Source organism: Aspergillus bombycis (genome assembly GCF_001792695.1).
Source record: "Aspergillus bombycis strain NRRL26010 chromosome Unknown contig00058, whole genome shotgun sequence".
In the NCBI taxonomy this organism is placed as follows: Eukaryota; Fungi; Ascomycota; class Eurotiomycetes; order Eurotiales; family Aspergillaceae; genus Aspergillus; species Aspergillus bombycis.
Window position 1 is genome coordinate 23309 of NW_019170060.1, and position 25330 is coordinate 48638.

The 25330-nt window shown below is 48.1% G+C and overlaps 9 protein-coding genes across 9 annotated transcripts; 4 read left to right on the plus strand and 5 right to left on the minus strand.

The window, feature by feature from the left end:
* Positions 1–172: 172 nt before the first annotated feature.
* ABOM_007691 (ornithine cyclodeaminase/mu-crystallin family protein) lies at positions 173–1207 on the plus strand (the record flags this gene model as incomplete). Its single annotated transcript, XM_022534820.1, has 1 exon — positions 173–1207. One exon carries the CDS (start codon positions 173–175, stop codon positions 1205–1207), a length of 1035 nt encoding a protein of 344 aa, XP_022387927.1.
* Positions 1208–2400: 1193 nt separating this feature from the next.
* ABOM_007692 (uncharacterized protein) lies at positions 2401–3184 on the plus strand (the record flags this gene model as incomplete). Its single annotated transcript, XM_022534821.1, has 3 exons — positions 2401–2665; positions 2722–2805; positions 2892–3184. The coding sequence occupies 3 exons, from the start codon at positions 2401–2403 to the stop codon at positions 3182–3184; spliced, it is 642 nt and encodes a 213-aa protein (XP_022387926.1).
* Positions 3185–4364: 1180 nt separating this feature from the next.
* Positions 4365–4934, minus strand: ABOM_007693 (lysozyme; the record flags this gene model as incomplete). Its single annotated transcript, XM_022534822.1, has 2 exons — positions 4365–4723; positions 4772–4934. 2 exons carry the CDS (start codon positions 4932–4934, stop codon positions 4365–4367), a joined length of 522 nt encoding a protein of 173 aa, XP_022387925.1.
* A 403-nt stretch (positions 4935–5337) lies between these two features.
* ABOM_007694 (aromatic alcohol reductase) lies at positions 5338–6279 on the minus strand (the record flags this gene model as incomplete). The annotated part of the gene is made up of 1 exon (XM_022534823.1): positions 5338–6279. One exon carries the CDS (start codon positions 6277–6279, stop codon positions 5338–5340), a length of 942 nt encoding a protein of 313 aa, XP_022387924.1.
* A 2117-nt stretch (positions 6280–8396) lies between these two features.
* On the minus strand, positions 8397–9551 carry ABOM_007695 (uncharacterized protein; the record flags this gene model as incomplete). Its single annotated transcript, XM_022534824.1, has 3 exons — positions 8397–8453; positions 8539–9107; positions 9203–9551. The coding sequence occupies 3 exons, from the start codon at positions 9549–9551 to the stop codon at positions 8397–8399; spliced, it is 975 nt and encodes a 324-aa protein (XP_022387923.1).
* An 893-nt stretch (positions 9552–10444) lies between these two features.
* Positions 10445–11405, plus strand: ABOM_007696 (CRAL-TRIO domain-containing protein; the record flags this gene model as incomplete). Its single annotated transcript, XM_022534825.1, has 3 exons — positions 10445–10564; positions 10622–10996; positions 11040–11405. 3 exons carry the CDS (start codon positions 10445–10447, stop codon positions 11403–11405), a joined length of 861 nt encoding a protein of 286 aa, XP_022387922.1.
* Positions 11406–12322: 917 nt separating this feature from the next.
* Positions 12323–13528, plus strand: ABOM_007697 (putative male sterility domain containing protein; the record flags this gene model as incomplete). The annotated part of the gene is made up of 1 exon (XM_022534826.1): positions 12323–13528. One exon carries the CDS (start codon positions 12323–12325, stop codon positions 13526–13528), a length of 1206 nt encoding a protein of 401 aa, XP_022387921.1.
* A 741-nt stretch (positions 13529–14269) lies between these two features.
* Positions 14270–14783, minus strand: ABOM_007698 (GFA family protein; the record flags this gene model as incomplete). Its single annotated transcript, XM_022534827.1, has 2 exons — positions 14270–14566; positions 14616–14783. The coding sequence occupies 2 exons, from the start codon at positions 14781–14783 to the stop codon at positions 14270–14272; spliced, it is 465 nt and encodes a 154-aa protein (XP_022387920.1).
* Positions 14784–15946: 1163 nt separating this feature from the next.
* Positions 15947–17980, minus strand: ABOM_007699 (uncharacterized protein; the record flags this gene model as incomplete). Its single annotated transcript, XM_022534828.1, has 1 exon — positions 15947–17980. One exon carries the CDS (start codon positions 17978–17980, stop codon positions 15947–15949), a length of 2034 nt encoding a protein of 677 aa, XP_022387919.1.
* Positions 17981–25330: the final 7350 nt, after the last annotated feature.

Genomic DNA, 25330 nt, shown 5'->3' on the forward strand with positions numbered 1-25330 from the left:
ATCTGCTGGTTCTTCGGAGACGCCTTCCGCGGAACGTGCTTCCGAACCCTAGCAAATTGAGGAAGACAACATATAAAGATAATTCAAAGACAGCCTCTAGTTAGTATTATAAGGTGATTCTCGACTTGCGAAACAGTTGCATCCACTGTGAAAGACTCACTCCCTGGTCAAGATGCTACTTCTCCCTGAGCAAGAGGCCTACCGGCTCATTTGTGATCTCTCACGCCCACAATGTCAGCGTCTGGTCGACATCTTAACCGCGAGCCTGATCCAATACTCAAGTGACAAGAACAATACGACAGCCAACAAACTCATTCACCAACCATTGCGAACCCCGATCGCCACCAAGAACAACGACACGACCTTGTTCATGCCATGCTCCGATACCACCAATACCGGTATTAAAGCCATCACACTACCAGCCAAAGGAGACACAATTGGCGTAACGCTCGTGTTCGCACCTACAGGGGAGATGATTGGTATGCTGGGAGCCTCGCAGGTAACTGCATTCCGCACGGCATTGACAACAATGTGTCTTTTCACCCGCGTCACCCACATCCCCAAGAAACATATCGTGGTTTTCGGTTCGGGGAAACAGGTAGAGTGGCACATCAGACTCGCTCTACTCCTTGCTGTGGAGGAGGTTGAAAGTGTCACTGTTGTCAACCGAGGCCGTCAACGGCTCAACCAGTTGGAGAAGGATCTCATTCAATCCCTGCGAACCATATACCCTAGAGTAACATTTCATCTGATTGCCAAGGAGGACACGCCCGACTATGAACCAGCGCTTCAAACCCATCTCGCCGCGGCCGACGCTATATTCTGTTGTACACCCTCGACCGAGCCGTTATTCCCGTTTTCGCTCCTCGAAACATGTTCTAAGCGGCGCTTTATTTCACTGATTGGATCATATAAGCCACATATGAAGGAGATTGATACGGAAACTTTGCTATCCGGAGGTGGTCAAATCTTCGTGGATTCAAGAGAGGCATGTCTGGAGGAATCGGGAGAATTGCGAGATGGCAAGGTGACAGAGGAGCAGCTGATAGAGTTAGGAGAATACCTGGTGCCGGAAGTATCGCGGACTCCCCACGGCAATGTTGTGCTGAAGTGCGTCGGGATGGGTATAATGGATCTCACTATTGGCCGTGCCTTGCTTCAATTAGCAATTGACTTGGGCCGTGGAATGTCTGTTGAAGGGTTTTAACGGGAACCCAGTGAAGGGTGAAAGTAGTATATATCTGATCAGGGGGTGAGCAAACCATGTAGTTGCATGATTGTATACTGCTGAGCCAAGGGGTTCAAAAGTAAGTTTGACCTGGCTTATCGCTTTGTTCTTCCTTAACGCCCCCAAGGAAAGATCCTTGAAAACCCCGATAGCTCGGAACAATGGAGCGCATTGACGCGTAAATCTCTATTTCAGCCTTGTACGCTTCGCACTTACACGTTTTCTTCATAAACCTATGTTTCCGAGATTACTGTAATGTGACTCTTCTTACTGGATCGCCAAAGTCATCTAGAAAAGACTTTGGCTCCCTCAGACGTTTGTTAGTAATTTGTCGTTACTATTTTTGATCAAGTCGGGACGCACTGGTGGAGAGCCAAGAATATCGGGCGTTAGACTTGCAACCCACATCTCTTTATACGCATTGGATATCTAACCTACTAGTAGGAACCCAACCGGATTTCCCGCCTTCAGCCATTGTCCAATTACGCGCGGTCGAATTGTAACTGAAGGGCGCTACTAGTGTTTGCCATCCAAACGGGACCGTGGCTTTGCTTCATGGGTCCTGCTATTGATGTTCCACTCAGATATCTGGTGTATGATATTAGCCGTGATTGTGGATGTGGTTTCCAGTCCAGACCTTTATGCTTTCTTCATCTATACATACCTTTCCCGCCCCCTGTCCTTTCTATCCCTCATTCTATTGATTGGTCTTCTTAGCCCTAAGCTAGACGGGATGAACAATCCCCACTTGTTGACGAGCATTCTCTTTGTTCTCGGGCGACTGGCTAAATCACGCACAGAAACGGATATACACATTGAGTACTCCGTAAAAGGTTGATTAACTCGGCGGGGTCACTGTTTTCCAACGATCAAGAATATACTTATTATAGATCAGGGTTGCTAGTGCCAACATCCATGTCTATTCTTCATATGAATGGCCGCGGGTCAACCAGGACCGGGAGAACCACACGATGATCTCTTCTATAAACCGCTCTCCCACCATGTCTGGCAACTGCCCTAAGTATCAGGGGACCAACCATGGATGCATTCAAGACGTGTTGATCAGTGATACATATAACTTCCCAACCTCAAAGTAGCACAGCCCACGATACTTTCATGTGCAACGCAGATACAGTTCCTCAAGGCACCTCGTGCATACAAAAAGAAACACCATGAAGGTCGCCGTCGCTCTCAGCCTCATCTCACTGGCCGTCGCAGTGCCTCCCAAGCGGCCCCCGAGCCCTGTCCTCAGTGAAGACTTCAACAACTTTAAGAACCCTAACAACTTTAACAAGATGAATAATTTTGCGCCTCCTGCCCAGCGTCCCCCAAGTCCTGCGCTGAGTGACGCTGGCACGCAACCTGCTCCCCTGCAACCGGCTACCCCGATCCCCGCCAACATCCAAGGTCTCGATGCCTCATTCAGCGTCAAATGCGGTACGCGCCGTCACACCTCCACCACAATCCCAATCCATACTCACCCGCATACACAGGAAAGTCCACAGTCCTAGGAGAAGACATCCACCGAGCCATTTCCCTCGGAGTCAGCCTAGACCGCCAGAGGACACAACTGGCTAGTAAGCTCCGACACCCGGCCAGAAAAAAGAAATCCAAAATCAAAGAACAGAAAAGTCTTCTATAGCATATACTGACACGAGTGCAGGATTTCCGCATGATTACTCCAATTATGAGAACTTCAAATTCCGACACAAAAACTGCAATAGGAACAATGGGCTCCACCGTAGAGAGATGGCCATCGTCAAGGGGGAATATTTCAATGGGAGATGGGAAGATGTGAAACGGTTCCGGGCCATTTTCCTACATGATCCCAGCTCGCCGGTGGATCAGAACGGCAGACCAAGTGCGATCTACTGTGGGACGATCTATCATCCACGGGGGACGAATGCGTTTAATGGGTGTGATGTTAGGAAATTGGAGTCAAGGGTAGCCGTTTGATAGGACAAACTATGTGTGACGATATCAGGGCATATGTCAGGCTTTCGGGGAGAAGGTGTATATATATATATTGCAATGTTTTCTGGTACACTAGATCCAGGATGTCACGGCTAATGGGGTGTTTAGGGCCGAGCTACTGTTGTTTATTTTGTACTACTATTATTATATAGAATTCGGCATATAGAGCCACGTTTTAGGGTATGTACCACTACCTTTGAAGCGATTGCAATCACCTTGTTTCATCTTCAGAGTAATTCTTTTCGTCCGAGGAACAACAGGGAGGGAGGTTTGGCACGCATGATCAGACATTTTGAAAATGGAGAAGACATGCTTCGCTTAGAATTTAGTTAACTTAACTCAGCCTCTCTCATTATAGTCCTAGTCTGACCACGACAATAGAGAGCCACCCATGGTAACGAGTAAGTTAGTAGCTGTTGTTGCTACGCCCCTTGCGGCCAATGTTTTCAAGATCGACACGGAACGGAGTTTTACCACTGCCATGGCATTATAGTACTGTTTTCATTGGCCGATAATTCTGCCTGAATACCACAAGTCCAATCAAAAGGAACAGCCCAAAGCGGACAGTAACAAGCACACATTACGATACCGCGGCGTGTACAGTTACTACAGTAGAATCCTTCCAACTAAACTTTGCTTTTTTCTTTCCCCCAACTTGGGGGTAACTATAGGAGACTACTCGGGACTATTATTTTTGGGCACTGGAGAGTACGGTGGCAAAACGAGCAAGGCGCAGTCACAATCGGCGTGTTGCCGTGTCTCATTGGCTTGGCACCACAGTCTGACCTGTTGTTTCCTAGGGCTTGGGGGGTTAAAACACAATATACGGAACAGTGAAGATAGAACGACTTTACTGAAGTGCTTGGAGCCATTTCAGGAACCTCAGTTGCTTTGTAATATCACGATACGTTTATATTGACATGGTTGATTGGTTCTCTGGTTTATAACAGCCATTGTCTAGCAGCAAAAGGGGTAATACACGAAGAATAGGGTTATGGAAGTAGTGTCAGTTGATCAATCACATTCAACACCCGATCAGAGAATATCCACAAAACGAAAGGAAAAACACAAATACGAAACCAAAAGTGGCGTCTAGAAAGTGGAAATAGAAGTACAAATGAGACGTCGAAAGGCGTAACATCCCAAACACAGAATAACCCCTCTAGCAGCCAGACATCTGGGTGGTAGGCGTGGAGCATAACGCACTCTCCTTCTGGCGACGGGTGTTTAAAAATCCATCGAGCGTGTTGGTATTAGGAAGACCAGCGCAGATGCTATTGAAATTCTTGCTTGTCATCGCTCCGGCCCACGCCTGTTGCAGACCACCACAACCAGTGTTGAACGCAAAGCTGACAAGGGCGCCGTACTGATTGGCGTTGAGTTCCTTCGCATTTGGCAGCGCGCACACACACTGCTCAAAGCCGGCGAGGTCCTTCTGTAAGATCTCAGCGCCCTGAGCATCGCTGATCGGTGCCTGAATGCCGTCGCAATCCTGCTTTGCAACGCAATCGTGGCCGTATCCTGAACGGTTAGATTATGAGTGAAAGGAGTGGGATGGAAGGAAGATACCAATGGTCTTGTGGCCCATCATATCGTAAAAGTCGGCGCGGAAACCCTCAACCTCCCCAATGAGGCTGACAGTAGCGGCGCTGGCGCCACGGCGAACAACTGCCGCGGGAAGCGCGACTGCGCTGAGGGCAAAGAGAGAAATGGCAGCGATGGGGAACTTCATTTTGGTAGGATCGTGAGGAGAATGCGCGGGTAGAGTGGGATATGGTGCTTATGGTGGCACTTGTGGAGGTTCTGGGCTGCTGAACTGAGGTCGATCCTGCGCTCCCTTATATACATTGACGGTGGCCACATTGTTAGACATTAGGATCCAATCACTCGCTCATCGAGCTGAAGACAAACCTGTGTGGCTTGACCCTGGCGATCACTCCTATCCTTCGCCAATCCCCTTTTAGCTGTTCATGTTTCAGATTTTGCCCCTAGGGCTTGCTGATCCTTTGATGAGATGAATGCCGATCCCAAGGTTTATACTGTTTAAAGGGATATTTCCAGGAGCTATCATATTCTGGCTCCGCCTTCGGGGGGCGTTCTGATTGCCCCTTTTCCTGATGATCAACACCTGGATACTAACCTAGGTACCGACCTGCATACTCCTTGACTGACAAAACATTTACGCCCGATTCACGGTTCCACGTTGTAGACATATCCCATGCAACGCCACAGCCCTCCCCAAAGACCACCTGATACTTGTATAGTGAATTATCTGGTTCCTTTGCAAGATCGGCCTTCGCCGCCTCGACCGTCCGTACACTCTTTGCGAAAGTCCTCCCTGTCACCTCCTCCACTATCTGCAACAATTCTGCATAACTAACGGTATCGCCAGCAACGAAAGTTGGTCGGTTATTGAATGCTGTATCTGACTCCGAGCCCAGAACGATTTCCGCGGTGAGCTTTCCAATGTCCTCGGGCGCAGTCACAGTAACCTTAGTGTCCCAACTACCCAAGGCCCAAATTGAGTTATGTTTGAGATCGACTACACCAAAGGAAGGCTCAAACAGGAAGCTGATGAACATGCCCGTGGAAATGATCGTCCATCGGGTCTGAGTCTGGGAGCGAAGGAGCTCGCGAACGTCAAGCTGCTCATCGAAGAGATCCTGTGCGGATCCTCTTCCAATAATGTCATAATCCACTCCGAACTGCCAAGGGATATAGCGAGGGACCGCAGCGGCGAGGACAGCCTCTGCTAGTTTGATCTGTGTGCCACGACCGGCCACAAAGCCTGTACAGCCGATGATAGTATCGTATCTGTGGAAGGTTTGGGCCAGTGAGTCCTGAGAGTCCGTAACCAGGTCTCCGGAAACTATCCCGATGTTGTGCTCGCGAAGTAGCGAGAGCTCCCGTACCTTTTGGGGTCGCGTGGATGATATGCTGGAAGGTCGTAGCAGGACGGAAACCACGATGTCATTCAAGCGAGGATGTTGGGCGAGGGACAGCAGTACTTGCATTCCTAGTTCCCCAGCCCCGAGGACGAGGATGTTCTTGATTGATGACATGCTCGGAATATACATGTATAGCGTAACCAGAATGATTCCTCACCCTGGACACGCCGTTTGCCTGTCTTGTATAGAGTAGGCCGGGAATATTATTAATGCTCGGAGACTTTAACGTAATCGGTAAACGAGCTGCGCACGCAACCGAGCTGCGCACCACCCGCGTTTTCGACGCGCCTGAATTTCTTAGACGATCTAAACATCAGCCATACCACCAAAAATACCTAAATCATCAAAATCACGCGTTGAACAAGAAGGCCGAATCCTACTGGCTATATCGGCCCTAAAAAAAAATGAATTCAGTAGCCTTAGGAAGGCAGCTGAGATGTTCAATCTACCCGAGTCCATCCTACACAGTCGCCTAAAAGAGGTCTCTTTTAGAGGCGATATACACGCCAACGGTTATAAATTGACTATTAGTAAAGAGAAATCGCTTAAGCAGTGGATTATATCACTAGATAAACGTGGAGCACCTCCTCGGCCAGCACACGTACACAAAATGGCCAGTATCCTACTTTTAAAACGAGATACTACTTCTTCCTCTACTACTATAGAGGATAAATAGATATATAACTTCATTAAGCATACACCTGAGTTTAAGACCTGCTTTGCACACCGCTACAACTATCAACATACCAAAGCAGAAAATCCAAAAATCTTAAATACCTGATTTCAGCAGATAAATAAGACTATTCAGAAGTACAGCATAGTCTCATCCAATATCTACAATTTCAATAAAACCGGATTTACAATGGACCTAATAGCTACTACCAAAGTAATTACTAGATCTAGTATATTAGGCAAGCCGTTTTTATTGCAGCCAGGTAACCGAGAATAGATCACTTCTATAGAATATATTAGTTCTAATAGATAGGCTCTATCTCCCTGCATTATATTCAAAGATAAGATATATATAGAGGCCTGATATGAGGATCGAAAGATTCTATCTGATTGGAGGATTGAGATTAGTCCTAATAGCTGGACTAGTAATAAGATAGATCTACATTGGCTGCAGGGTTATTTTATACCGGCCACTACAGACCGATCTATCAGACAATATCGATTACTTATTTTAGACGGCCATAATAGTCATCTGACACCTCAATTTAATCAGATATACTCAGAAAACAATATTATACCGATATATATATCTCCTCACACTTCTCACAGACTTCAGCCGCTTGATATTACTGTCTTCTCACCTTTAAAACGCGCGTACGGCTGCCTCGTTAAATCTAAAATACACTGCGGGCTTTATTATATTGATAAACTTAACTTTTTAGACGCCTATCCTGAAGCTCGTACACAGACGTTTACTAGAAGCAATATTTATAGTACTTTTAGAGCTACCGGCCTAGTTCCTCTAAATCCTGAATACATTCTATCTCAGCTGGCAGTTCAGCTCAATACTCCTACACCTCCGGGTAGTAGACCAAGCAGCCGAGGCAGCTCAGCACCTAAAACACCTCATACAGTCAAGCAGTTGAAAAAGTCAGAATCTACACTTAAAAGACTGCTTAAAAATCGGTCTCACAGTCCCGATTCACCTACTAAAGCCTATATAAATCAGATAATTAAAGGCACTGAGCAAGCTATAAATAGTGTGACACTATTTAAACATCAGCTTGAGCAGTATAAGACTTTACATAAAAGGCAGTCTAAAAAGCGAAAGCGCTCTACTAAGCAGATTGCTTTTGAAGGGGGTACATCAGTATCTGACACCCGAATCTATATAGAGCGCAGAGCTCAGGCAGATAAAGCTATTCAGGGAGACGGAACTCAGCCTACTGAATCGGGGCCTAGACGCGCACCCCCTAGGTGTTCTGGCTGTAATATACAGGACCATAAAATTACGAACTGCCCGAATCGATAGAACTACTCATCTTAATATAGAAGTCTGAATTCATGGTGTTTTAATCGTTTTAATTTTTCATATTGCGGGTGGTGCGCAGCTCGGTTGCGTGCGCAGCTCGTTTACCGATTACGTTATACGGAGACATTTGTAAGATGGACGTAAGACTTGATCGGGGAGTCTGAAATCCCGGCCCGAGCTCCTGATCAGCTGTTGCATACCAAATGAAAAGAATTAGATCTGGACAACAGCATTGACAACCACGCCGATCGCTCAACCACCATTATTCACTATCCGTCCGGATCTCCACGAAGCCCACAGAAAGGTGGTACCACTCGTACTGCCGACCGTTAGAAAAAATGACTTAGTGCCGCGTGATCCCCGCTACGTCCAAAGACTTGATTGAGAGAGAATATGGATAAAACTATGCGGGTAATTGTGTTAATGAGGATTGGCCGAATCCCAAGTTCTTTTGCAAACATCGAGATCTTTGATCCTGCGTCTGGCCGCGACTGGGCCCACTCGGGTGGATTTGTTGCCAGCGCATTCCACAGACCACAACAAATTGATCGGAAGTTCTCTAAATAGGCAACGCAGTCATTGAAGCGGAGATGATGTTCCCATGAGCCAAAGTATCGCTCGTTCTGGAAGTCACGGCGCACGTAGATTATGATTCTGGGGTCTGGAATGGCCGTCGCGTCAATGGATATCATGCACGGTATCAGAGTGTCAGGATGAGTGCGGATCTGCTCGCGGATCTGGTGCCAGGCTGCGCTGAAGACTGCAGAGCTGGCACTGAATACCTGGTCCACTATGTTTATGACTCCAGGGACATCAAGACATGAGGGAAGGGGCCAGTAAAGTTTACCGCTCATGACGGACTCCTTTAACTCGAAGCCGATAAAGGTAGAGGATGGACCGCCTTGGGAGCAAGTACTAGGGTGGATGGTGGCTTCACAGGCTTCCAGGGTGTGAGAGACGGCTTTCCAGATCTCTGGCAAGACATGGAGAGTGAAGATTGGAGGTATCCTCAGCAATACTCCGTAGAGCTTTCGATCAATTCTTGTGACTGTACTAGCAACGCTATACGAGTTCTCTCTCTATTTGGAGGAATGATCCCGTTGACAAATCGAACAATTGCCTTGCCTTGTTGCTTTGGATATTTCCAGCTCACACTGAGCTCAAACAGCGGCAGGTCGCGGGTCATGGACGACGGATACTGCGGTTGATAGCCATCTTTAAGCAATGGACCAGGACCCAAATGAGGACCAATATGATGGATGAAAAAGGCAACATGCCTGCAGATTTCCCCAGAGCTGTACTTCGTCGCATGAATCAGGCCGTTCTCGAGGTACGGTGCCAGAAGGGGACTCCATCTTGGATCCAAGGGGATAGAATCTGGGCTAACGAGCTTTCGATGAACTTGAAAGCATAGCATGTAGAACTGGTGAACTTATCAGTTGTAAGAGACTGCCAGAAGCCATTTTTAGTCAAGATAAAAAGAAAAAGAAAAATAAAAAAAGGAGAAAAAAAGAAAGAACGAAAAGGAAAAAAAGGAGCCAGACAGGCGAAAAGGGTAGGGATCTAAGAGCCAACTAGTTAACTCGGTAGTGCCTATATTATCATATACTATGCGCACTAATCACTCAATTCTTTTCGATTCATTCTTCTATCCTATATCCATTCAGTTAAATTGTTTATAAAGGAAGTTGTGTACTCAGTCGGTCCTTAGGGCCACGGCTGTTTCAAAGCCCCTCCTGCCAGCTCAACTCCGACGGGCTGTATGGGTATCCCATTGAACAAGCTCGGATTGGTCGATCGTTCTGGCGTCCAGTTCAGCTGTGAAATGCGTGGCGGTCAAGGCACCACAGCGGCATAGATGCAGGAATATCGACTATACCCGGTGTGAGCGAGAAGCAAGGGGCGGCGGTACGGCGGACTATAAATACCGGGTAAAGGTCAAGCACACCGCCAGTAGTTTGACAATTACACATCGTTTGACACCACATAACCGCCCCCCACACCCACACCCAATACTGGTTAGTAGTGATTTTGAACCAAGGCTGGGGTTATACGAAGCAATAGGGCCATTAGAAACGGTCAGGTTCAATTGTATGATACAATGCATAGTCTTAAGGCGGATCAGGCAGCTGCTTGGTGTCATTCCGCCAGCTATGCACCGATCAAGGCTTGTTGAAACGACCGAGCGGATTGAGTGAAAGTGATGTGGTGGATGGAATCAAGGACGAGACGACTCTGCTGTAGGTAGGTCCTCTGAGGTCCAATCTTAAACCCAGTTAATGGGGTAGACGCTTTCTCCGGGCACGGGCAATGAAGCCACACGATGCTCTCGAGCAGTTCCAAGAAGCAACGACATTCCACGCGGACAGGAACGTGCACGCGTTTTACAATGCCATTTCTGTGGACGATTATGAAGATACGAGGCGATTGGTACGTCTCTTTCTCTTGCTCTTTCTATGACCGTTTCTGATCAGGCATGTCCTGCAGTACCCCCACTGGACCGGCCGTCGCGACAAACAAGGCCAACCTATCATGATATTCGACCTAGCTCATATGAAAATCGAAGCCATGACTCGATGGAGAGAAACCCGCAATTTGCCATGTGGGGATGCATCAGCGACGTCATCTCCGGATATGGCACAGCGGGCGTGTGTTTTTAACGATGGTCTGACACGGTTCATTTTGCCGCTCTGCACGGCGATGACGGATCGGCCAGACAGTTCTATTCCAGTGACTAAATCGACCTGTCTGGTTGATGGGTCTGCGCTATCGTTGAAGCAGGCGTGGAATCTGAGGGACTTTGCACAGGAAGTTAGCTGGATATTCTCGACTTGCTATCCTGAGACGATTAGCCATATTATTGTAAGCCACACATCTTTCTACGAAGCCAATACTAACTGCACAGCTCTGCAACGCCCCGTCCTCGTTCGCCCTGATCTGGAATGTTCTAAAAAGCTTCGTGGATCCGCGAATGGCGGAAAAGTTGGTCATTTTGAAATCCGCGGAGGTGTACTCCACATTGGAAAAATACATCGATCACGTCAACATTCCCAAACAGTTTGGAGGCGAATTGGCGTTTCAACATGGTATGCTTCCTGATCTCGATGAGGGCATTCGGCAGACTCTATTCTGGATTGATTCAAAGAACCGTCTCCCCCCTGGACCGCTCAAGTGGGTCCAAGATGGAGGCAATAGAAAGGCAATTGCGACCGGGAGTGCCGGGGGTATCCAAAGAGCTGAAGAAATTGCTGTTCTTAGAAAATCAGAGTAAATCTATTCATTCTTGTATTAGATAGCCAGTTCCACGACAGGTTCGTAGAATGGGGACAGCTCAGCCCTATAACGGACAACGTCCTAAAGCTGCGCCGCCACATTAACTATGAGATCTCCACATCATATATAATCAAGGTAGTATAGTTTTCGAACAGGCCTCTTGTCCAGTCATTCCAAGTGAAGCCCAACGCGACCACCATGAAGCTGTTTTATCTCTCGGCCAAAGTGCTTTAGCAATAAGCAGGCAACTTTAGGGCTTCATAAGTAGTCCTGGAACTTCTAGACCACGATAACCTTAGGATGGACCGGATGTCATTCGTACTGAGCCACGTGGGTTGTATTGCTCAGAAAGTATTGCCATGTTGGATTCATCAAAGATGTGAGCAAACCATGGTGGCAATGTATCGGATGATGTAAAATCGGGGAGTTTACGTTCGGCACGGGAGGGATTCCTGTTTCTAGAACCAAGGTATAGATATTCAAGCAAGGATATTCAAACTCTCCGCCAAGAAACTACGGGGGTTACCAAGTAACAGCTCCAGAGCTTCCTGTTTATGCTGAAACCATGTACATGCACAGACACTGCTCAGAGGTTCATCATTCATAAGATCTAAGCGTCGGATATTGGGAAGACAAGATATAGGATAAGCGTATCAGCCATTTGACTGCACAGCTTTGCCAATCTCTCTCTCCATCACCTGAAGCGCGTTTGATTTGCTTTCGGGTTTAGCTTCGGGTCTATCTATTGCTATACAACGATACACTATGTTGGAATACTACGAGAAGAAATCTCTCTTTGTGACAGGAGCACCGGGGTTTCTAGGTACAGTAATCATTTGTCGCTTGATAAACCTGTGCAAAGTCCACCACCTCTACGTGCTTTGCAGAGGAGGCACCGAGTCAGTTCTATCCAAGATGACGCCAGCCGTAAAGCTAACCTCCGTCGTGCGTAGGCGCTTGCAATCCACCTGGAGTCAATGGCTATCTGAAGAGACAATCCAAACTCTATGCGACCCCTCAAAACTCACAGTATTCGATGGCGATATCCGCCTGCCAGACATGGGCCTCCCGAAGGATACGATCGACATAGTGCGAGCACATGTGGATGTTATTATTCATGCGGCATCTTCAACTCATCTTGCTAAGCATCTGGCCGGCTTGGTCGATATCGTCATCCTGGCCAGCAACATGATCGGAGAGTTTGCTCTCTCATGTCCAAAGCTTGACCGGTTCGTATATGTTTCCACTGCATACGCAAACGGCCAGCCAAGTTACATAGGTGATATTGAGGTTGATGAGCGGATTTATGACCCGGACAGCTCAGCTAGCGCCCTAGAGGAACTGGCTGAGGTCAAAAGATACGGCACGAGCAAGGTTTATGAAGCGAATGAATTCCCTTGGCCATACTCGTACGCCAAGAATCTCACTGAGCGGCTACTAGTTCATCGCTTTCAAGACCATGGGGCGATGAACCAGTTGCTCATCGTTCGTCCATCTATTATTGGGCCTTCTCAAAGTGTACCATATCCCGGCTTTTGCCTCCCTTTATCCGCTCCAATGCTTGTGCTTACGGCTGGGATGGCATCGAGCACGTCTGGGGATGTGCGCATTGGGACAAGTTTTGCCGACCCTAACTCACAGGCAACCGTAGATGAAGTCCCTGTTGACGTCGTTGCCGACCGGCTGATTAGCCACGCTGCTGCCGGTACAGCTGGTGCCATCCATGCTGTGAGCGGTAAGAGGGCAAGATATAAAACAAGCGACGGGTGGCATCAAGTAGTGCGATTCCGGCCGATCCCCTGGGACCTGAGACTGGTATGGGATCCAAATGGTTGGAAGTCTCCGAAGCAGCATTATCTATCTCGCCTTTACAGATTACTCGGCACCTCGTATGCCTTCTCAGAACAACGAACTGTGGAATTATCAAAAGCATTCTCGCCTGAAGAACGAAAGGAACTTCAGCTCTTCACCCGAGTCCAACTTTGCGACCTGCTGCCGAGGCAAGAGCAACACATTCGCTATCTTCTCGACCGCACTACCTCTAAACACGCAAAAGTTAGGATATCCAAAAGACCGCCCGAGCACAAGCCTGAGGAACAGCAAAGAGTCAGTAAGTTGTGACCTCTTGCCAAGGTTGGAGATGGTCTAGTCGCATAGTTTACTGTGCAAGTCACGGCTTGAGGAAACCGTGGCTGTCGTCAGGAACGTTCGTGAAAATACTCCAGCTAATACGGTAATTAGAGGAGCACCATTCGTTCAAATCTGAAGTTTCAAGTGCCTCTCTTTTGTACGTTCGGTTCATTTTCTGCGTACGGTTCCCTGTTTCAATGTTGAGTTATCATGGGTATTTAGTACTATGTGCAAGCTGAACCCATTTTCATGTAATTCAAATTCAAGCATTAAAATCAACCATACAGTTTGTCGGCTTTTCTAGAAGGAAGCTTTACATCAAACCCTCGGGCAGGAGACCAGTCTGCGGTAGAGTCAATCGACCTGATGGTGGCGCGCAAGAAGTCCTGCTCGTCGTAATCCGAGCCATGATGTTGCGATAGTCTTATAGGTATGACCAATATAACAGCCACCGCATTTCCTCAAATTCCAGTCTTTCATCTTTGACGAACAGATTCATCTTACATTGATATCTCTATGCCTTCAAGATGATTGGAAATATACAAGAAGAGACAGCACCACCACCTAGTCGGCGTGATTCCCTAAGACAAAACATCAGATCGTTGCCCTAAGGTCAAATAAATACTGGTATAAACAACCTCAACTTCCCAAACAAGCCCAGTTCACTATACAAAGGCTCTCACAAACACCAACATCAGCATCCCATACTCCGGATATCCACCGCGATTATAATCAGATATTGTCAAACGTCTTCGGAAGTTCCTCATATTTCTTCGTCTCCGCATTCGTGTCCAGCCAAGCCCGCTTGTCCTTGCAGTAAAATTCTACCACCGGCACCCAAGTCTGCCCAGCTTCCAAATCCATCGTGCCCGACGCCACGATAAAGAGATCCGGAGCCTTTTCCTTGTTTTCGCAGAAGAGATTCGACCCGCAATTCCCGCAGAATAATCGCTCAACCGTGGAGCCATTATGGGTTGCGCTATCCTTGTAAGTGCGAAGGGTGTCGTGACCTTGGGCTATGGTTATGTTCTATATGATGTTAGTGGTTTACTCATATATCATTTGATGACGGACTTACTTCTCTGCGATATATGCTATTAGCCATTCCCAGCGAACCCGTAAACTTCCGACAGTTCTGGCAGTAGCAGAGTATTCTGAGAATTGGTTCCCGAGTGGCATGGTACTTGACTGTCCCGCAGAGACAGGATCCGTGGATGGTTTGGGCTTGTTCAGTTGTTTCAGCCATGACTGTTGCTTGTTTCCTGTGTCGTTCGAATATCATATTCCATCCCAAACCTTTTCACTCCTTCTTTATATTCTAATTTGGCTCAGACGCATCTTCTAGAACCACGCCGAATATCCCAGAACTGGACTGACTCACATGGTATGTAATCTTACGTGGACTGAGCACGGCGCTAGCTTCGGGGTTTCTGGGATGATATCACAATCCTGCAGGATTTGATAGTTATCTACTCAAGCCTCAGAGGTTTGCTTATTGAGTGGGGCAGGATACGGGTAGCGAGGGTTCCGGGGTCAAGGATGGCTTATCGATTACTATGGCTGTAGAGATAGCAGCTAGTGAGGAGATAGGGCTCAAGAATGCTAGTGAACGGCGTCTTACACCATTGACCAGATGACAAACACGGCGCCTGGGGATTCTGACACATAATGTACAAGTGATGCACGTGAAGCGGACGTCTAGCCATTGTGGTTGGGATCTTAATGGCCGGAATATATCGGGCTGGGCGTAGATTCTAGGGGGTCTTATCATATTTTGATCGAGTAACCGCAATACTTTGCGCAAAAACGGCGAAAGGGTCGCTGGCTCCAACACAAATGAAGCTGTGGCAGGAAGTAGGAACCACAGTTGTCTTATACAATGGCGCATTGGTATGCTACGTGGAGCAGACGAAGACGATTGGAGCGTGGGGTTGTACAGGATCTACAGAAGGCGTTGCTCATCTATCAACAGTTTTGATATTACAAAGTAAAAGTTCGCTAGCCAATTAACATACTTGCGAAGAAGGGTTAGTATTACTATACAACATTAAGGAAAGGGGCGTAATGAGTGAGGCGCATCATTCAAGCTCTGCAAGAATCGATGCTGATAAAAATGTACTGCGACGATGCAGGACATTGTGGGTATCGAGAGTGCATACATGGCATGGGCAGCTTAAACTGCTGGTGAAGAAGGACAACGGTGACTGTAAAAGCGAGTGATTGGTGACATAGGCCGTGAAGAGCCGAGTGACGTCGCAGACGCGTTCATCTGGGGTGGGTACAACGTCACATCGCTGACGGCTCTGTTGCTCGAGGGTCTGTTTGTTGGCCATATCGACAGGAAGGCTCGGGGTGCCAGGCCATCCTGGCCAGTGTCGCGGTTGAGACAATGGACCTTTGGCAGAAGCATTAGCACACGGAACGAAAGAGGGATTGAAGGGGGGATATAGTATCACATACCCAACCGTTGTCATAGACCTGGTATATAATTACTGACTGGCCTACAGCTAGCTTAACGTGACTGTCGTTGGCAGGAGAGAATTCCATGTCAACGGAATATGTCTTGAAGGTGGAAGGCGCATAGGAGGCGACAAGCCTGTTGTCTTCCAACTCATCGTCGGGAATGGTGGATAGTTTCGCCCCTGAGCGATCTTTCTCCTCGATCGAGGACGGCGCGGACCCTTTGTAGAGGGAGTTTAAACTCGGCATCCTGGACAGCTTGGCGAGACCGGTGACACGTTCCTTGAAGCTCCCCCTCGTCTTCAGTGGCGGACGCTGAAAGGCGGCAATATGGTCGCCCTCGTCACCGGAAGTAGTGCGTGAATCATTGGGAGACGTCGTGGTATTGTCGGCTTCATCGTCCGACGTGCTGTGCGACTCATGGTTGTTGTCCCTGGTCTGGATTCCATGAGGCTGGCCGCGTGTACTCTGATCAGTATCATAGTCAGAGGTACTGCGGCGATCGGTATCGATCTCATGAGTCGGCTGCACTACGGCAGAGGCAAAGCCATCGGTCAGGATTTCGTTTGGTGCGCTGAGACAGTGGCGATGGCCTGGTTTATGCTGTTTTGAACGGGTCCGAATGTTTGCGACACGCTCTGTAAACCGCCTGTAAAGCCCTGGACGTTGCTCGCTTACACCACCGTCCGAGCTCTCGTCAGATGTACTGCAGTCATCGTAATTGAGTTCAGTGGGCTGCCGGAAGGTTGGATGACGAGAGGGAGTACCGGCGACGGTGCTGGCGTCGGAAATGCTGCCACTATCACTCTGGCTCTCAGCCGGCATTGCCACAGTCACCGTACCGAGTTGAGACTTCCGATCCTGAGTAGGGGGGTTTAATCCTATCTGCTTTTCCGTGTCACTGCGATCACTGCCGACAGCATCCTTCTCATTGGATGAGCGTAGAGAAACCACACTGAATAGTGCTGTTTTGCTCGCGAGGAAGAGCTGCGGCAAGGTATTGACGCTGCTGTTTGTTTCCAAATGTCCAGATTTCGGACCCTCTCCTCGTCGTCTTCTAAACTCTTTCGCCCTGGCTATTGCGATGGCCCGTCGCCGTTTTCGGTATAACGAGAACAGGATAAACGCGGCTATGATTCCGACCCCAGCGCAAACTGCAACCGCTGCATACGCGCTGGTGTTCAGCTTGCTAGCTCCATTATGCCCGGTGCCGGTGCTGGTGGGCGCGATGTCATGTGCAGCGTTAGTTGCTGTGGCGGTCGTCTTGTGAGAGACGCGAGTCTCCAGTGTCGTCGGTTGAGTGTTGGTACTGCTGGATTTACTGTGGGTGGTTGTCGTGTCACTCGTCGTGCTTGTCGCCTGGGTAGTAGTGCTGCTCGTCTGACTGGTAGTCGTCATTTGGCTGGTGGCTGTTGACTGACTGAGACTACTTGTAGCGACGCTTGCAGTGCTCGTCTGTAGCTGAGCCGTCTCACCGTTGGGCCTCCAGGTGTATTGGCCGGTATTTTCGGTTGCAACTTGCTGAATGGCTGTGCTGGCTCCCAGTGCCTGTCCAGCAACGCTCTGACCAGGACTCTGCGCTCCTCCCCAGGTCTGACCCCAGGAGCCCTGTGAACCCTGGGAATTCGGGTACCCCTGTGAGCCCGGTGAGCCCGGTGAGACTTGTGAGCCCTGGGAGACTGGAGAGACTGGAGAGACTGGAGAGACCTGTGAGCCCTGTGAGCCCTGTGAGCCCTGTGAGCCCTGTGAGCCCTGTGAGCCCTGGGACCCCTGTGAAGCTTGTACGCCTTGTGAGCCCTGGGAGACCTGGGAGCCCGTTCCTAGATACTGCCCATTTTGACTGTAGCCACTATTCGCCACGGGCGCCGCACTAGCAGCTGCTTGCCGTGCATTGTACTTCCGAACGAATCGCCTTGCCAGTGACTCGTATCGACCGGGCGTCGCGACCGGGCCGCTATCAAATGACACCTCTACCGCTCGCATGGCTACCGGGGTTTCTGTGGCATATATCAAAGCAGCATTAATTATACCAATTTGGGAGGTGAGAACAGAAGCAAAGAGAACGCCGGGCGCTTCCTGGCTTTTTACAAATACATCAGGTTGGCGGATTCATTTTCCATCATTTAGCCGAATGTGATATGGAATGCTTGTTGCCGTGTTTGGCTGTTTCCACTGTGCTATTGTTTGCCCTCGAAATATGGGGGTGTCGATCCGAGAATGCACGACGACTCAAGAATCCAGTTTTGGTGCCAGTTTTCAGATAGAGAGACGAACAGATCCGAGGGCATCACTCAAGAGGACGAGGGGGTTCCTGGTCCACATTTCCTTGCCCCTTGTCACAAAAAGCCTACCTCTACCTTGAGTTATGCTGTCGCCCACATCCAATATTCGAATAGCGCCGGTTCTCCTCTGCCTTGCTCAACATGAGCTTTACCAGATAACACTCCGTGAGCGCGAGTGCGCACTGAATTGCGCACTGTCCCCTCATTCAAATATACCTATTATCCTATCCTATCCTTTTCCTTGTTATTCGTGTGTGGTTCTATTGTGTTTATGTCTTTGTTTATGGGCAGTGGCTCCTTTACCCGAGGAATCCGACTATTTGGATTCTAGTTAGGGCTACATTCCAGTTCCGACGAGCCGCCATGGACAGCAACAACAAGCCGATTGGACCCATGCTAGAATTTCGCAATGAAACTCCCAAGGGGTAGAAACAAAGCGTCTTTCCGTTCTTGGACTATTGAGATTTTTACTGTCGCTGGTACACTGTCGGACCATCCGAACCAGAGATGCCTGAATCAGCCTGATGAGCTTTCTATCACGGCCCGCATATCGCTCCCCACATCACAACTTACACACAGCACCATTGCATAAATATTACTCTACAGTTTGAACGGCTATAAGGATCATTACAATTGTAAATAATTGCTGTCCAAGCTTGCTTGTATGCAAGTAATTTCTCTTGATTTATTTAATTCCATTATTTTTTTTTTCGTTTTCTCAATTATGGAATGTCCCTCCTGTGACACCGAAGCGGATAGGAATGCAGACGGGGATGCCGATCGTCAGCATTCATTACTACATACAATAAGTGTGATGGACCATGCTACATCTAACCAGGATTCGTTCAGCTGTTGACTTGAATACATGCTGATTCTGCACATGTAGCGCCATTGTGAGCTATTTGACAAGAGCGTTAGAGTTGCCCGATGCGATGCCGTTGACTCTACCTCGTAGAGTGGAGCTTGGACAAAAATGTCTCTCCTTTGGAAAGGCGAAATTAAGGGTCTCCACGGAGAAAGGATGATACGAGTCTACCACCTTCAAGTATGTACCACTTTGCCATGGCTGGCTGGGTGCACAGTCCCCCGATTCTGCCTTGCCGAAGGCATAAGCTTGTAGCCCGGGAAGCACCCACTTCGGCACGTTGCTTGTTAGTTCTCCTACTTGGCCTTTTTTTTTTAATTCTGCTTCATTGATTTATTTATTTTATTCTTCTTTGGGAAATGCTTGTCACCGCTTGACATGACCCACCCCACTGCGTTCAATCACGGCTGTATCTAGCTTTAAGATAGGATAATCTAGCTTCACAGTCTTGGAATATCATATGAGGAAATAAGTAGCACCACCTATCTCATCTTCGACCAGTAGCAATACATCTAGCCCGGAAATGGTACAGTTTGCTTCTTCCCTTCCCGATTTAACTCTTTTCATTTTTGTATTGTTTTTTTATTCTATTGTCGGGGCCAGAGAAGGCCAGGCCGGTCTGACAGGCAAATGTCATATACCTTAGCGTTCCAAATTTGACCAGCGAGCAGTTGTCCTTTCTCAAACTTAATCGGGATATAACGGCGTACTTTGCAGGCGATCGGTGCTTACGAATAATTGCTGTCTCTAAAGTAATAAGACTTTTCCATGATGTCTAACTAGAGTAAATTTAATGTAAATCCTTGGACCCGTCAGTCCGCCATTCTTGCTTTGTCGATATTCGTAGTATCAGTGTTTCTTCAGCGTCACGATGAAGTATATATATTTGTCCGACATGGTGGGCTCTGCACATCTGCCGAACGACAATATATATATATATATATCCTCCCCGCCAATATGTCCTCACAAATATAAACTGGACCATAGATACTTGATATTCTACCACAACATACCCAAATCAGTTTCTTTGATCTTAAACTTCTTTGCCGTTTATTTTCTGCTTGTATAATCCTGGTCTACTTTCTTTTGTGCATCCTATACTCTCTTGACATCAACATGACCGCGATCTGAGCACAAGCTTCGGCAGCTGTTGATCCTCTCTTTCCTTGGCATTACTACGGTAAAACAAGAATTCAACGCCTTGTTATGAACATGAGTGATTCAGAACAACCGAACATTCCAACTTTCAATATGTATCCCTTGCCCCGTCCATTGCTACCATTGTCGCGAGATTCTCTCTGAAACCGTCCAAACAAACCAGGCACTGTGTTTTGCCAATTTGTTGTCTGACCAAGCGTGTGTGTGTTCTTCCCCAGCTCTCTTGATAGCAAGCCACAAGGAAATGGGCGCTGGTTGGAAGTGACGCTTGAGAACCACGTAAATCAGATTATTCTAAAGTCCTCGGACGCTTTGCCTATTGATAACGCGCGTAAGATCTTTCGAGGACCTTCTTACAAGCAATAAGTGGCATAAACGAGACTGGGTATTACTGCCATTAAAAAAGCCCACTCCTTTGAAGGCTTAACCCAGGAGTCAACCTGGTGGGTGCTGTGGACCAAAAGAGCAGGGTTTCCAAACAATTCAGGAATGTCTTTGCGCACGGACTGAGAGCTTCCAAAGCTATTGTTTATTATTCGATGTGACATGTCGCGTCAAACTCAGCGCGTCCGACAGTCTCCACTATTTTATGAGATGTCATAAACATGGCACCAAGAAGCCGCTCACAAGTACCTCACATTCTTCCCTCCCCCTGCGCGGCTACCGATCGAAAGACGTCCACAATAATGACTAAGTCCCCATCGACTTCGATAGCTTAGTTCGCGATAGCACGTCGGACTGCGTTCAGCTCCTTCCAGACCACCACACCTTGCGCGTACATCTTTCCCGTCTCGCTGATCAGGGCTAACAGTTTACCATTCACCTCCGGACGGATCGTGCGAAACAGGCTCAACATGGAGATAGGCTCCACGAGCGGTCTTCACCTCAACTACGGTGTGTCGCGGTAACAATTCATTAGCGGGGTGGTCGTATATGTATGCGGCAGCGCCGCGGGTCGTTGGAGCTCATGCTCTATGTGGACGTTGTCGCTTCATGCCATGGAAAGTTCTGTCGGTATAACTGCTAACGGAAGTGTGACTGAGCCCAGCCAGGCTGACGTCTATAATTATAGACGGATGGCCCATGCTGCACATGGTGGACACCTGCCGTTTTGAACGCGATCTGCATGCCCCAGCAGCTGGTGTGAGTGCACCTCTGGCATGCAACACATACTTGATCCCATAGGCATTCCTGTATGGGTTGCTGGTCGACGATCACGGGGCAAGTGAATCTGTCCATAGAGGACTTCCGTCAGAGGCAGTCTGGTTGCGTTTCAGCAGTTCAGTCAGCATCGTAGCCGCGCGACTTTCGACATTTGTAGCTATAGTATCTACGAGCATTTACGCACAGCGACATGAGATAGTCGCCCAGGAGAGAAGGCTAAACATCAAGCTTTTCAGCACTCTGCACGAGGCTCAAGAAGGGCTCTCGCAACAGAGTAAAGAGCGGAGGGAAATGATCCTTATTGGGTTGTTCATCGCATCTCTTGGCTTCTTGTTCGGTAGTGAGATGGTCTGGTTCCTCCGTAAATCGAGTAAGATTTTAGGGCTGGATTTCAAGAACACAGTCCAAGTCACGTTTTTTGGTCAGATATGGTTGTAAGCGATGATTCTTGAGGAATAAATAAACCTAGCCACGACACCTCATGGTATGGATGCCGTGCATGCATGACAGTATACCATGGAAGTGCCGATGACATCTTGGTTATCGCCTTGCCTGCAAGACTCGGGTCTTTACGCGCAAGTCTAAATACGCTAAATCTACTGCATTAATTACATCGATTTTGTGCGACGATAGCAATGGGTAGATGTGTAAAAGACATGGGTAGCTTGCGGCGAGGATAATGTGATTTGGTTGCCTCAATATATATCTTAACCTAGATGGTCCATCCGGTTTCCAGGATGACATGGCATTACACCCGAGGCTTAGAGAGTTAGCTAGGCCCATATCCTTATTGTATTGGAATAGGATGAAGATCATGAGGTGAACTATGGTTTTGTAGAATAGTCGTCATGAATGCTATCGAGTGAGCTACTGGACTTTCCTTCCGATCAGCAAGTAGCTATTCTTGCTTCATCCCCCCCTCCCCCAAACTCTGTGAACATATCCCTGCCCACCAACACATGGATCCAATCTGCGATTCAAGAAAGCAGCACGCCGTAAGTGAGACAGCCCTATAGGGGCAAGCATCCTGGTTGTCCATTTTGGTAGTCGCAATGAGTTCCTGTGCCACACTCGGCAACTGGGCGAGGAACACCATTATCGCAATACATGATATGCTCTTTGCCGGTCTTACCTGTGCGTCGATTTGATGTGTCAGTAAGCAATCGCAAAATTGCCAAACCATGATACCAGGTAGGTCCCTCGACTAGGGAATCGAACTCACTGTTAACGCCACATGCGTGCGTGCCAGGCGTGCAGGCGGATGTGACGCTGAACAGGGCAGCGAGGGAAAAGATGGTGATTATGGGTCGCATTATGTATAATATGTATAATATGTCTTCTGGCGATATGTAGGCAGGTGGGTAGCTCTAAGGCTATACTCAATATGATTCGAATGAAGTTGATGAAGACAACCTAAGTAGTAGCACATCTGGGGTTTATATAGTCAGGATGGATGATATCCAGTGTACTTTTGCACTGGACTTGTGGGACAGGTTACGCATATGACTGGACCCTGAGATGCTGCATGGGAAACTGCATCTATCACTATGGGGAGTTCTTTCAGGCCTTACGCCCGATACAAATGACCCCACACATATGCTATACGTGGAAATGGCCTTGTCCTCCTCATCCGACCTATCAAATTGGGTTCATGCAGCCAGGGCACACCACTACTCAACTGGCAATAACATATTCGGTCTTCAGTTTGTCGATCCCGATGCGCCTTACGGGCCAGCCAAAGACTGTGGGGGGCGGCATCCTCTTCCATCTAATGAGAAGTGACCACAGCTCGAGCCGACAACCTCTTGGCCCGCTTCGCACCTGGAAACAGTCCATTCAGCCCCAGTGAAGAACGCCGCCCTGAAGGATTGCATGACTAGTGTCCCCCGCATGTACTCGGCCGCGAGAATTAGGGTTGACCAAGATTGGAGCCAGAGACCTCCATGGCCTTGGCATTTACTTCTTTTGTCCTTTCAGTCAGCACTAGTGATCTGCATGATTCAAGCGATGAAGTGGCCCTCTCTGGTGCAAGGATTCCTCGTATAACGTGATACTATTGATACCTGATCTTCGCTCCAGGCGGAAATGGGGTGACGTGGTAGCAAGCACGAAGTTGTGAGCTTGCCGGATCAGTAAGTCCACATGCTTCCAACGAGCACAGGTACCTGGGACTTCTCAAATCCTATAGCAATTGCTATAGAGCGAGACAGACGTGGCTGTATGCAGAGACATCCGAATGTCTCCAATCGCCGAGATTTGCACAAGAATTAGCTCGTAGCAGATCAGACACAACCTGGAGTGTGGTCTTTCGATTCTTGAGGCCCACTCTTCGATAGGGCTATTCCGTGAAGGCTGGTGTTGTGACCGTGCGTGCATAGCTATCAGAAGCTGTAAAGTTTAGCCGCATATGTGTTTCTTTTGTATTCCATATTCCTTTCCATGTTTGGCTACGTTTGGTTGACAACGCTTCTGTGGTCCCTCAACGCCAAGTTCTTATTGAGCTATATTCCTTTTCTTGAATTGGGTATGTCACTTTCTTACCCGTTGGTTGGCAAGTCGTCAATTTTATTCGTGTTAAACGGAACAGTTTGAGACATCCAGTATTGTTTCGGATCTCGCTACCTTGGCCTGCTACTACCGACTCCGTGTATATGCAGTCTATCATCATTACGTCCGGTGTATCAATGATTGTGTCTGATGATTTAGCCTTTCTCGTTGAGATTGTGTGAAGCAGGCAAGTTTATATCCATGGGAAGGTTTGGTTTTACTTTCATGTATTCAGGAATGATCCACTGCGCATGACCCGTTGGTGGCGACCGAGTTCTGGTTTTTTGTCGTCAGCTGAATTGACGTGCTCAACAGAGTCTTGCTTAGAGACATGGCGAGAGCCCGTCGAGGAGTTCCAGCATTACCCTAGTGGACTGAGAGTCCTACAGTCATCGGAGCGCTACCTCCACCCGAAGTACACACCAGGCTGCCTACTTTAATCCGCAGTTGCAGCCTTTAGGGAAAAAAGGTTTCCCACCTCTGACGCATATCTTGTCATCCTCTCCACCGAAATTGAACCGTAGAGGACTTGCTGGTGTCTTCAGTACTAGCCCTTGAAGTGAGATAGTGAGCCAGGAGTGTGACTCGCACGCACTTTATCATCCTGTGTTCGGGTCCGAATGTTAACACCCTTGCGTACTATAATGAAACGGCAAAGAAGTTTTAATCAAGGAGGGGATAGGAGAGCGAGCATGACCTACATTCCATGCTACGAAGTGAGCCACACTCAAGGTCCTCCCCCTACATTCTCGAATCCACGGATGGGTGCGCTCGTTAGACAGCATCTGATTCAGCCTCGTACACATGACGGCTATGTATGCTGCTTAGAACGGAATTTCCGTTTAACAACATTTTAATTTTGCCTAGGAAAAGAGCGCAGGCGTCCTAGAAACACCCAGGGTTTCTTGTTATTGGTTACTGTGCTGTCCAACCACTTCTCCTATTAAGGGGTGTACCGGGTTCACTTGATCACTGCTATGTAAAGAAGCACGTCATTCCGAAGGGGCACATCGCACTATGGTACTACTCCCTCTACTTGGTATGTTCGTCTTGGTTCCTTGCTCGGATGGACATCTAAGTCTATACTGTGGCGATCGGAATTTGTTTCCGGCCACTATCCCTTATCTGATCCGAGAGCTTCGATCTTGGAATAAGAAATAGGCAGAACCACCAAGGTGTACGTGTCGGTAGGTGTTCCATTATCTATCTGTGCAAATATTAGCGCATCATGGCTGTGCATATTAAAAGATGTGGTTTCCAGGTCAATGTTGCTACGTGAGTTGAAATACTGATAACCAACCCCTAGAAAGTATTTGA